Genomic DNA, 12,688 nt, shown 5'->3' with positions numbered 1-12,688 from the left:
AACCATCCAGAGGTGGCTCTTGTGTTATGACCGGATTCTCAAGTTATCTCCTAACAGGCTGCAACTTGATCCAAAGCGGTGACTTCTCCCACACCATAAACACCTTCTGGCTCTCCATCCAATCATTCCCAGTCGCGTTCGAGATATCAAACTGAAGAACAAGTCGGGCAATAATGAGCTTGATCTCCGCATATGCCAGGTTTCTTCCGATGCATGCCCTGGGCCCGTATTGAAAGGGCTGCGACGCATCTCGCTGGTCATCCTCAAACTCGGGGTTTTCACCCAGCCACCGCTCAGGCAGGAACTCCTCAGGGCGAGTCCAGTTTTCAGGGCTGTTGGATGCAGCATAGATTGGGATGCTGACAGACACGCCCGCGGGTAGGAAGTCGCCGTTGACAGTGGCCCCGCCGGGTGGCACGATGCGATGGTGCGGTTGAGGGGAGGGCGGATACACACGCAGGGCCTCTTCGATGCAAGCGAGAAGGTATTTGCAGCTATTGACAGCAGTGAAGGTGACCTCGTCCGGATTAGAAAAGGTGGAGCGGATCTCTGCGGAAAGCTTTTCCAGGACACGGGGGTTCTTTGTGAGGAGATAAGTAAAGCCTGCGAAGATGATTCATTGCGTTAGTATGTGCGACTCATGGTGACAGGCTGCAAGCTCGACGTACCTGACATCATCGTGGCTGTCGTCTCGCTTCCGGCGGCAATGAGGATTTGGGAATTTCCTTCAAGCTGGTCAAAAGACATTTTTCCTGAGTGGTACGCTGCGATCATTTTGTCCATGAAGTCTGGCACCGTCGATTCGTTCTGCAGACGGTGTTTGACCTTTTCCTGCTCTGAAGTTAGCAACATGAACAAACCTGCTTCATTTCCCGACTCCCGAGTAATAATAGCAACGTACAACTTGCAACTTCTTCAAGGTCTTGCCGTCAGAGATGACTTTGGGTGGAATCAGGAAGAGTGCGATGGGGAGACGGAAAAGCTTCGGGAAGCGTGAGAGCATTTGGTGATAGGAAAAGAACTTCGCCAAAGAGAAGAAGATCTTGACCCATGTGTGGAGAGTGGATGTGTTGAGACAGTCAAAGGATTCGCCGAATGCTAACACATGTTAACACTGTCTTGGAAAGGTTGGCGTACATATCCGGCATTGACTTACTCAGAAACCCGATAAAATCAAACGTGACGAACTGTGAGCTGACATCAACCTCCGTGCAGAAACGATCAAACGCACCTGACGGGAAAGAAACTTACGTTATACCACTTCAGTATATCAACCGGCTGCTTTCCATCCTGGCCTTCTTCCTCAATTCTCCGAAACATCAAGTCGACGTACCCCTTGAGAACTGATTCTTGCTCTCGCAGAGCCTTCTCAGAAAAGCCATTCGCAAACAGCTTGCGGATGTATCCATGGTAATGTCTGTCAGCAGTGAGAATGATTGGCTCACCCTTCAAGCCCGCAAAATACTTCTCGTCCTTGGCGAACTCCAGCTGCCCAGTCTTGTGACCATAGATCTCCTTCCATTGAGGCGCTTTGATGTAAGACAGTCCATCTGGAGACGTTCTTACGACTGGGCCGTATTTGTTGTGTAACTCTAGAAGGTCGTACGGCGTTTTACCGCCAAAGTAGGACGAAACGAGCCAAAACGAAGACGCGGAGGCAAAGCGAGGACCGGGGTACTTGGAGAGGGGATGGAGGTAGATGTTGTAGATGTAGACACAGATGTGGTATGCCAGAGTCTATGTAGCGTTTGGATTCAGCAAAGTCTTTGCGGTAGTCATTCTAAGAACAAGACTTACGGCGACAAGAGCAATGGATGCAAGCGTGAAGATGTGATTGGGTGTAGTTGAGGCCGCTATGGACGCGATTGTGTCGAAAAAAGCCATCTTTCCAGACTACAGTGTTGAAGGCCGGAGGATTGAAGGTCGATGTTGCCAGCTTCGGAAAGGCGAAACAGAGTGGGCGGAAAAGTCTTTCTATATAAATCTGCAAACTGGATCACGATGTTACAGTTGTGCATCTCTGATTCCGGGTGGCTGAGAATCCGTCCGATGATGATTGGGGGAGGCACAGAACTTGTGAAGAGCTACACGCAGTTGTGCATGCTTATGCCCTAGTGCAAGTGCATAAAGCCTGTGCCGGCCCCTCGCGGAGCAGGCCTAAGCCGATGAACAATTACGAGACAGCACGCTGGGGAAAGCCAGCAATTGGCCTGATTAAGGCGGAAACAGGACGGTTTGAACACTCCGAAAGATGTTAGGACCGATAAGTCCGTGGATTAATTCCTGTCCCTTGAAATTACTGCGTTGACAAGAACAGAGAATCAAGTGCGTGGTGGAACCTCTCAACGTTGAGGTCCAGTATTTGAATCATGAGGGGATTACAAGAACATCAGAACAACTGAAAAAGTAAAAAGGTATTATCAAAAGGTTTCTTGCGACATCTTCTACTGATTGATAGAACCCTTGTCAACGACACCATCAACATCCTTCATCTTAGCAACGCCAGCTTCGATATTTGACTCAGCTTCCACCGCCTCAATAACTTGGATTTCTCTGCGGGCGATCCTCCGGTCCATAATGATAAGCACCGTGACCCAGATCATCATAGCCGTTCCAACCGCAATCATAGAAATCATTCCTTTCTGCTCAGCTGTCAGTATAATTATCTCGATAAGAAATTTCGAACCCAAGATTACTTACGCGGAACTCGGGTGCGTCATCCGCACGGAAGAATATCAGAGGCCACCAGGCCTGGAAACAGTTACCGGCAGCATTCATACAGGCAATGACGCAAGCCCGAAGAGCCGGGGACTCATTCCGCATGGAGTCGTTGGCCCACGCAAAGAATGTAGCCTGGATGCAGTAGATCGAACCCGCCCAGTAGTATGCTCCAAACTTTGCTGCTGTTGATGTCGGGGCCAGGATTATGGCGGCGTTGCCGATAGCTGTGATGGCGATGTAGTAGCCCGAGAGCCATCTCCGGCCCCAAATATCGGTACTGGTAGCCCACAGTAGCGTGCTGACGACACCAACAGCTTGCACTCCCGTGGGATAGTTGTTGCGCTGAAAGACGGTGTACGTATTGGTCGGGTGTGCTTGCATGTAGAGATTGAGCAGCGACTGGTTCGACTGAGATTCGGAGGTGTTTCCCAAGATCCATAAGAAACAGAACCCGTAGAAGTACCATGAGTGAAGAATGCGGGAGATAAAAGACCATGCGAGAATCTTTTCTCCCTCCTCGCGCACAGGAACTCTTTCTCTGGCGAGTTTAATTTCATCTTCGCTTAAGTAGAAAGCCGTAGTGGTGTGAGGGGTGTCTGGGAAGAAAAAGTATCCATAGATGGCGACTGGAAGCGTGATGATTCCAGAGATCTAGGCACAATTCCTCGTCAGCAAGTATCTCAATCGGTCGAAACTTTGACTCTGAGTTGACTCACAATGAAAAGCCATTTCCATCCGGGCATCCCATGCAGGCCGTTCATCGAGGAATGGATACCAGTCTGAAGAAAGCCACCAAACATCCCGCCAGCGAGGCCAGAAGCAGTGAAAAGACCTGTGCGCTGGCCGAGTTCTTTCTTCGTATACCAGGATCCTAGGATGTACTGCGTGCCCTGTGTTGCCACGTACATCAGTCAAGTGTTGAAATCCGGGACGAATGTCATTTTCTTACAGCAAAGATGCAGCTCTCGAAGTATCCTTGGAAGAATCGGATAGCCATTAGATGTTGCGGGCTCTTCGCCACAGCATTCAACATCGTGATTATAGCCCAGGCCGTGATCATGAAAGGGAAGAATCTCTTCGGCTTGAAGCGAGTCAGGAGCAGGTTATTCGGGACGATGCCACTTCATTCAAACCCCAAAGTCAGTAAAGCTGTTGTCATCGCCCATGCAATTCTGTGCGTATAACTCACATGAGATAGGCTGTTGCATAGAGAGTTGTGACCTCTGTCAATTGCGCACCTTCGAATCCCAAATCCTCCTTCATTCCGGAGACATAGGCCTGAGTTATGCTAGCCCTGTCTAGATAGTTCCTATTTCGCTAATGTCAGCTATATTCTACTCATGGGAGCAGGTGTAGATAGGTAGGTCACGAACATGAAATAGGCCATGCAACAGAACGTGAGAATGAAGAAGTCCAACTTCAAGATCAGTCTCTTCTCCAAAGGTGTGGAGGCACCTTTGAAGTGCTCTCGCAGGTCTGAGAAAGGCGACATGACGACGCGAGTGGCGCCCTTCTTGGACAAGTTTGAAGAAGGAGAGAGTGCTTGTTGAATGGCGATCGTACAGTGCTCCTGCTAGGTTGGAGATGTTGGGATGCGATGTGAATTGGGAGCCTTAAGTAAGGCCGTTATCTCAAAGACAGAGGCAGCATTGTTATCTTCCAAGACCTTGGATGCCCAGGAGCAACAGACTTATCTTCTTGGCTAACTGCGCAAGAACATGATATGTCGCTGGAAAGACTAGGCATCCGAGGTGCCCGACTTACTTGGCGCCCTCTTTCATTGCCATTCCAGGCCACTGACAGTGTGTCAGCTAGGTGCGCAAAACCTGGGGTAAAGCAAGGGGTTGACGTATGCGTCTTCACTGAGAGTAACCTTGAGGTTGCCATGACTCTATGTCTGGCCTTCCGAAGATAAAGCCGGGGCTATCTATAATCCTCCAATCAGTACGTGGTCAGATCTAAGGAAGTATATCAAGTGGGCCCGCGATGGGAGGAGCTCCTCCTGCAGATCGATGCCGTTCCCGATAAACCTGCACCTCGACGAATCACGTCACAGTGTTGCCGCTGGAATCATGTTGTCATTGGAGTTGTCTTGATAATGCCAAGTGTGCCGATATCTGATGTCGTATTGCTGTGGGAGAAATCCATCGGTATCTACGTCTGTCGAGGCCGAGAAGTCACATTGTCCACTTCCTACGGTAGTTGCCAAGCTTCGCCGAGTGAATGCTGAGCATCGGCTGAGATATGGCTAAGACATCGGGTTACTGTAATGGTGCACTTGCTTCCTAGGAGTTGTTTCCCGCAATTGGTTTTGCATGGGAATCGGCTAGGAATTGGATGAGAAATTGAACATCATGGGGTCTTCAGGGTTAGTGCGAAGTCTGACTCGGTTGCTGGTTCGCATCGAATCTGCCATGCGCGTGGCAATGTTATAACGTGCACTGTTGAGCGAAAAGCGAAGTAAGATGCTACTTGATTTATTGATGCATACTTGAAAAGACGGTGCAGAATTCCAAAGTTATGGCCGTGACCAACTTCTTGTTCCATAATTGATCACCCAGGTCAGCCATCCCCCACGAAACCCATCACTATGCCTTCAGCACAGGAACGTACACCTCTCTCGCCACGTTATCGAACTTCCCGAGACTCTTGTGGCCCTCAGGGTCTGGATATTCGCCGGCGAAGAAGTCGGCATGCTTCCCATCGTCTCTGGGTCGGTCGATATCATACTCGTACCGCTTCCAACCATGCTTGCGTGCATCCAAGTAGTCTGAAAAGTCAGCCAGATTGCACATTTCGATGTCAGAGTAGCTGAGTCTTGACTTTAAACTTACCAGCCATGCAAAAGACCCTGTCATCCATGGGCTTGTCGCGACCCAAGCGTTGCAGAACGGGGGAATTTTCCAAGGGTCTCAGCTCCCGGTCATCAGCCGGTCGAGCGAAGTAGATGACCCCAATACGTCGGAGATGCTTCTGGTCAGCAGGCGGCTGAACAACGCGGTGGATCGTAGCCTTGAAAAGCCCGCCAGTCAACCTCTCCATCGCCTCACCGAAGTTGATGACGAGGCCCTTGGGCTGATGCTCGACCCATCGGTACTTCCCATCGTTGTGATCCAGCACCTGCAGCGCCGCGATAGGCTGGGAGAACAAGAACGTCCAAGAACCCCAGTCAGTGTGTCCCGAGAGGAAGATGTCGCGGTACTTTTCGCTCTCTTCTTGGGGACGAGGCTCGCACATCATGTACCGGATGTACTCCGTCTTGGAGCCTCCAGGTGCGTGGGTCGCTTGTACAGCTTCGTCTGGAAGTTCCAGAATCATGCTCACCAGCGTGAGAAGCTTCTTCAGAATGTTGGTACGGATGAACTGCATCACTTCTTGGGTCTCCTTCAAGTATGGTCTCATGATTTCGGGATGCTGTCGGTTCTTCGGGTCGTGAACAAGGATGTTGTAGTGATCCAGCTGCTTGGGAAATCCGCCCTTGTGGCCCAAAGGACCGGCTGGCTTGTAGCCAACATAGAGTCCCCGCGCATCTTCCTCCGGCGTAACTGTTGCAGGATAGTGGTTAGCGGGCTATCAAACTACATATCAAGACGCTGTGGTGGAATACCTTCGTATGGTTCCTTCTCTTCGGGGGGAAGCGTCATCATAGCATTTGCAATCTGCATTTGCCGGGCATACACCTCGTCGGAAATCCCGTGGTTAGTCAGGGTTAGGAACCCATATCCAGTTGCTGCCTCATAGAGATCTTTCGCCAGTTCTTGACGGCCGGCCGGATCGTCGAATTTGGCAAGATCGAGATTCACCAGCTTGACGTAGTCAACTAAAGGTCACATCAGCTAACTGCTTCACTAGATCCGCAAAAGTATGCTGATCTCGGGTGAGAAACATACGAGGCTCCTTCGAGGGCGAAGCTGGAGTGAAAGGAGGCAAATACATGTTTTCGAGGCAGCAGTTTGATGCCAGAAGATGTGTTCAGAAACCAAAGCAATTCGGGATGGGGGCAGAGGTAAGCAACGAGCTTGCGATGATGTTGGTCGAAGTCCCAGTCCCTTATCTTTCTGGAGATATGCTTTCAGATATACTCTAAAATCGGCTGAGAAGCTTACAGACATCTAATTGAACCCAGCTCAAACATGAAAACCACAGGTGCCGTCCATTGCAGACTACACCCACGACCATCCCGATTGGTGCTCCTCCAGGCATGTCACCAAGTGGCTGCGAAGATCACAGGGTTCAGGAGGACATCAAGAGAATCGGGCGCTCCTCTCTTTCGCCAAAGATGTATCAGAAGGCAACATCTCGGCAGAGGTCACTGGGAGGAGCACCCACGCTCCTCCAATGCTTCGGTCTAAATCAACATCCCTGCACAGGCCGGACTCAGCTCAGGAGGAGCTCCTCCTCTTGGCCTCCTTTTATGGGTCAGGTGATAAGCAGGATGTGGACCTGAGCATGCACTACGCAGACAACGCGAACCCGGTGCAACTCTGCATCTGCTTCATGCTAATCCAGAGACGTTAACTGGTCACAGACATCTTCCGCAAGGACTGCATGGGCAGCATCCGAAGTGTCGCATTTCCGGCCCCCCTCCCGGTGCGGGGAAGAGACATGCCTCCGCGTTTTGTTGCCCGGCCCCGGTCTGCCGGATTACGCGCGCTGTTATCGCAGGATGGGATATCTTATCTCCAGTCACGGGAGACCTGGGTGCACGGTACCATGATCGAGGTAAAGCATTGTTCCTTATCACACACCTGCGTCATACGAGCAGTCGCAGGATAACGACATCCGACTTGTGACTTTCGCTCGTCTCATCGTCAGACGATTGGGAAGTTGTCCAGCAAGTTAAGCAACTCATGATTCTTGTCCAAGACAGGCCAAGATGGAGCCAATTGACAGGCCGTTTCAATGTCCCGCGTGTCCAAGTCGTTTTACCCGACAGGTAAGTCTCCATATCTTGCAATGTATCAACTTCAATGAGGCTAATTGCCGTAGGAAAACCTCAGTCGTCACACCAGTTCCGGTGCGTCAGTTGGGAAAGAGGGCACCGGTTGTTTTAAACTAATTCAAAGAGATAGTTCATCGAAAGTCAAATCTAAGGCCGTTTCCATGTCCACATTGCGAAGTGAGCTTCTCTAGGAGGTGCACATTCCCTCCTTGCGAGTTCATCGTCCATCTTGCATTTCACAAGTGTTGACTGTCTCTAAACAGTGACCTGCGGAAGCGCCATGTGAGAAGATATCACCCCAATTCCGATGGAACTGGTGAGCACATCACATCCTTCGAAGCGCAACCTACTTGTAGTACGCCTCCAAAGCCCGCCGCGAGCACCCAAAAAGACAGTAGTGAGAGCAGAAGCAATCGTGTAAGGGATAATTCTTCAACGATATGATATGGTGACCTATTTCAACATAAGCTTACCAGTGTAATCAGTCATCCTCTATATCCCAGATACTCTGCGACCAGGGCATATCTTGGATGTTCAAACTGCCACAGTTCATCACTGCCTATTTCGACCACTTTCAGCCCATTTTCCCTTTGCTTCATGCACCAACCTTTGACGCCAGTCTGGCTCGAGAGCCCTTGCTACATGCCGTCGCTTGCATTGGCGCGGTCTACGAAGCTCCAGACCAGAAACACGACTGCAGCGGTGCCTTGTTTGATTCTGGATTGAAAGCGCTCGACTCATATGTATCGCATCCTGTCCCATATCCGTTTATTCATGACTACTTACGCGCGGTAGGTTCGCGAACGCCGGTGTTCGAGATTTCTAGAAGTCTGGGTCATGCAAGCTTACTTGTTGTTCGAATACTACGCCATCTACTGTTGCGAAGAGGGCCGCTTTCCGCTTGCACTCAAGATCCATCGGAAGGTTGTTGACGCGGCGCGACAGTACCAATTACTCCAGGACAGAATTACTCTGGGCTTAGACGAGAACTTCAGCAGCCCGACGAGCATCGATAACCTGTTGCTTCCGAGTTCTACGGAGTCAGCATGGCATAATGCTGTAAAAAATGAATCAAGAAAACGGTAAGAACTTGCGCCTGCCTTCCTTTATCGGAGACCGCTAACAGGCCCCAGGATTGCCTATTTCATATACTACCTCGACGCTCAGCTGGCCATTTGTTGCAATATGCGACCTCTTCTGGCTGCGCTGGAAATCAAATACGAGCTTCCTTGTCGTGACGACGTATGGGAAGGCAGAACTGCCGATGAATGGCAGGCTCTTGTGATAGCACAAGAAGGTTCTTTCAACGAAGAAGAAGACGATGACGCCAATGCCGAGCCTCGGCCTGCTCACGGAGATCTATATGGCTGCCTGTCTCGACTCATGAACCCTGATCCTTCAGCTCGAGGGCGTCCGCCTGGGCTGTTGTGGCACTCTTCATTCACGTGTCTCGTGCTTATTATTCAAATACTCATGATGACTCGAGACTTGACACTGGCCGGATCGTTTTTATATCACAACATCCGTCCAGGAGAAACCAAGAATAACTTGTCAATCATCTCTGAAGTAAACAGAGCACCGATCATGCAAGCTCTGGATGCTCTGGCAGATCTCATGCGCAAGCCAAATCACCAGTTCGAGAGCGCAGCGGCGAGGTGTGGAACGTGGGACCGCGTTTGGACGATGTGGCATTATGCCGCATTGAGTCTCACCCACCAAGAAGCACTTCTCACGAGTGGGATAGTGGAGTACAGTCTCCCAAACGCGATATCGACTTGCTGGGAGCTCAATAAGCCCCGGTCAAAACAGCACCGAGATGTCTACGAGGACAGAGATGGTGAGCCTGAAGCCCGCATCCTCCTGAATGTGGGTATGAGCTGACATTAGATGTCGACATATCAGTGACGCGTATTGCAACAAACATGGAAAACATTCTGATGCTTATGTCTCGCACTTCGAAAAAGCTTTTCCCGGATCCCATGTCTACGTCGGGAGACGCCGCGATTTCAGTTAGCATAGAAGACCCTTTCATGACCATGGTTGGCTTCAAGGCGTGTTTGATGGGCTGGCGCTTGGTGCGGCTCATGTCTTTGACTGTTGCACAGAGTACGGTGGACATACCGGGAGCGCGAATGCCCAGCATCTACGCGGTCACGGCACAAGTTCTTCTTGGTGGGATTCTGGCCGCGATCAACTCAGAAAACATCCCTGTGAACATAAATGAAAACCCTGAAAAGGGATACTTAATGTGGGCGGAGGCGAACTTTGGAAGCATGAGGTTTTGGCCCCTTGGCAAGTGGATTGTTGCGGTGTTCAATGAGCTAGATACGCAGCGTAGATGAGATGTTATGATGAGAGAGTGAACCAGATCTCACACAAGCCATCCAGAATATCAAAATAAGATCGGTAGATTTTTGAACTCATACTAGGTTTTTAATCTGATCTGTAAAGTCCACTACAGTCTGCTCAAATGGAGTGAACTTTAGATCTGGAAAATCCACCGCCATGGGTGCAAGGTCAACGTGAACGTGGGTCTTGACTTGCTGTGAGCCACGGACGACCATCTCACCCAGCGCCGGATGAGCGTTTCGCATAGCCTCTGATGCCTTTTGATAAGTAAATGGCTCAGGTGACACTGGTATATAGCGCTTCCCACCTGCCTCAGGAGTAGTCAACGCTCGAACATGAATCTCAGCCAAATCTCGCACATCGATCCAGAAGTTGAAGCGGCAGGGAGGCAATGACCCCGACGAACCACCGGTTGCAACCCGCCACAGCATCATGTTGGACTCATTGAGGTATTTCTGAGACAGCGGCGGTGTGGCTAACGGACCGAATATCATGGATGGGCACAACGTGACAAGGTCGAACCCCGGGTTCTTCTCCTCCACGAACTTCCAAGCTTCCCGCTCTGCCAAGGTCTTGGAACCGCGGTATGCGTCTTGTGGTGTCGCATCTGGAGCCGCTACCTGTTCGTAGGTAATCGGATTCCAATCGCTTGATGTGTATGTCCAAGGAGCTGATTCCTCTCGTCCCATGTCGAGGACCGCGCCGAAGGAAGAGGTCAGAACAATTCGTTTGACTTCCGACTCGGATGCTGCATCCAAAATTGACTGGACGCCCTTAATTGCGGGAATCATCAGGTCCTTCTCGTTATCTTCAATATCATACTTGAGAGGCTGGCGCGGCATATTAGATTCGACTGCAGAGACTGCTTCGGCACGTTGGTGCACTTACACTCGCGATATGGATTACTCCATCAATCCCCTCCACTGCCTTATGGAAAGCCCTGGGATCCGTGAGGTCGTTGATAAAATAGAAGTTCAACTCGGACTTGTATTGAGGCCTAGCGGCCAGGAAAGCGTCCGCCTTGGGCTCTGATCGCGCCACCGCCCGTACCTTGAGCCCTTTGCTCAGGAGATTGTCGACGACATGAGATCCGACGAGACCTGTGGCTCCTGTGACGAGGACATATCTGGAGGTCCAGTGAGATGATCAGGGCTTTTGACCATGTGTCTGCACACTTACGAAAAGTCCATCTCTTGATTTTCCGATGTACTTGGCAATAATCTCGCAAAGGGTAACGTTTTCCAATTGGGTTCAGGCTGTAAACACGAAAAAGGGTACGCTGGAGGGAAATGCACCATCAAATACTGGACTTTAGTTATGAAACATGCAGGCTTTGCTTGAAATCAAGAGTCTTCGACGTTATTCTGAGTTCAATGCCAATGGCATCTAAGTCCTCGGATTTCATCGGTACTCCACTCTTAGATCTAAGAGGAGCTCCTCTTGAAATTCTAGCACCCGGTTTGAGTTGTCCCGCCACAGTGACATTAGCCGGCAGAAGAACCACTGTAATACATCATTCACATGACGAACTGACAATTAAAATCACCAGTCAAAGCTTAGGTTTATCTCAGATGATAGACCGTTGCAGCTCGTATTCTGCAGGTCGGCTCCTAGAAATGTGATGATGCCGCCGGACTGAACCCCACGATAGTGGAGCTCCTCCGCCGGACGCGGGGCTCCTCCCAACGGAATGGGATACCGATCCATCGCTGATGAACGATTGAACCCTTGACGGTGCCGAAGTCCGAAACTACGTATAGGAAAAGAACTGACGCTGATCATCGAATAGCTAATAATGAGCCCTCATCCCATTCCTGTATCGAAAGCGACGAGAATTGTGACGTACCATCATCGATCAAAAGCCTTCAATCTCACCATGTCTTTCGGCAAGCTATACACATACCCGAAAGCGCCTCGATCAACGATGGTGTTGTTCGTCGCCAAATACAACAAACTCGACGTCGAAATCTGCAACGCCTTCCCCATCAAAGTGTATCCCGAGAAGGGCGGCGTCGGCGAGGAGTACTTGTCCAAGTTCCACACCGGCAAGGTCCCAGCACTCGAGACGGCAGATGGTTTTGCCGTGTATGAGAGCAACGCTGTGGCTTGGTTCCGTAAGTCCTCATTTCTCTCATGTTTTGGCATCGAATCCGCGCCTAATAACAACACAGTCGCGAAGCAAGATCCCAACACAAAACTCTGCGGGACAGGGTTGAAGGAAGAGACGACGGTCCTCCGATGGGCGTCTTTCACGAACTATGAGCTCCTGCCACCCATCATGGCATGGATTCAGCCCATTATCGGAAGAGCACCCTCTAGCCCAGAAATCTTGCAGAAATGTGAGGAGGGTTGTGAGCTCACTATCCGTGCCATTGAGAAGGAGATCAAGGGGAAGAAGTATCTTGTCGGCGACACCTTGACTCTCGCGGATCTGTTCGTCGTCTCGGGATTGGCAAGAGGTTACCAATATGTAAGTACCGGCTTTGAATGAGCAAGAGTAAATGCTAATATGAACCACAGGTTTTCACGAAGGACTGGGCGGAGAAGCACCCTATCGTGCACGAGTATTACATGAGTATCAGGAATGACAAGGACGGTATCTTCGACAGCATTCTGGGCCCGAACGTCATCCGAGATGAGCCGGGCGGCACTTATCCCGACTACGATGGGTTGTGA

General features: G+C 50.5%; 4 protein-coding genes across 4 annotated transcripts; 1 reads left to right on the top strand and 3 right to left on the bottom strand.

The window, feature by feature from the left end:
- Positions 1–43: 43 nt before the first annotated feature.
- Positions 44–1,884, bottom strand: CkaCkLH20_05658 (uncharacterized protein; the record flags this gene model as incomplete). The annotated part of the gene is made up of 6 exons (XM_038888376.1): positions 44–603; positions 669–831; positions 902–1,098; positions 1,157–1,187; positions 1,252–1,737; positions 1,798–1,884. The coding sequence occupies 6 exons, from the start codon at positions 1,882–1,884 to the stop codon at positions 44–46; spliced, it is 1,524 nt and encodes a 507-aa protein (XP_038746273.1).
- A 560-nt stretch (positions 1,885–2,444) lies between these two features.
- On the bottom strand, positions 2,445–4,243 carry CkaCkLH20_05657 (major facilitator superfamily transporter; the record flags this gene model as incomplete). Its single annotated transcript, XM_038888375.1, has 6 exons — positions 2,445–2,642; positions 2,701–3,372; positions 3,438–3,611; positions 3,671–3,842; positions 3,911–4,030; positions 4,095–4,243. The coding sequence occupies 6 exons, from the start codon at positions 4,241–4,243 to the stop codon at positions 2,445–2,447; spliced, it is 1,485 nt and encodes a 494-aa protein (XP_038746272.1).
- A 1,066-nt stretch (positions 4,244–5,309) lies between these two features.
- Positions 5,310–11,257, bottom strand: CkaCkLH20_05656 (uncharacterized protein; the record flags this gene model as incomplete). The annotated part of the gene is made up of 6 exons (XM_038888374.1): positions 5,310–5,491; positions 5,556–6,266; positions 6,329–6,541; positions 10,320–10,842; positions 10,901–11,121; positions 11,188–11,257. The coding sequence occupies 6 exons, from the start codon at positions 11,255–11,257 to the stop codon at positions 5,310–5,312; spliced, it is 1,920 nt and encodes a 639-aa protein (XP_038746271.1).
- A 631-nt stretch (positions 11,258–11,888) lies between these two features.
- Positions 11,889–12,688, top strand: CkaCkLH20_05655 (elongation factor 1-gamma; the record flags this gene model as incomplete). The annotated part of the gene is made up of 3 exons (XM_038888373.1): positions 11,889–12,126; positions 12,184–12,482; positions 12,533–12,688. 3 exons carry the CDS (start codon positions 11,889–11,891, stop codon positions 12,686–12,688), a joined length of 693 nt encoding a protein of 230 aa, XP_038746270.1.

The sequence above is a fragment of the Colletotrichum karsti genome (assembly GCF_011947395.1).
Source record: "Colletotrichum karsti strain CkLH20 chromosome Unknown Scaffold16, whole genome shotgun sequence".
In the NCBI taxonomy this organism is placed as follows: Eukaryota; Fungi; Ascomycota; class Sordariomycetes; order Glomerellales; family Glomerellaceae; genus Colletotrichum; species Colletotrichum karsti.
This window is presented reverse-complemented; position numbering and strand designations above follow the sequence as displayed.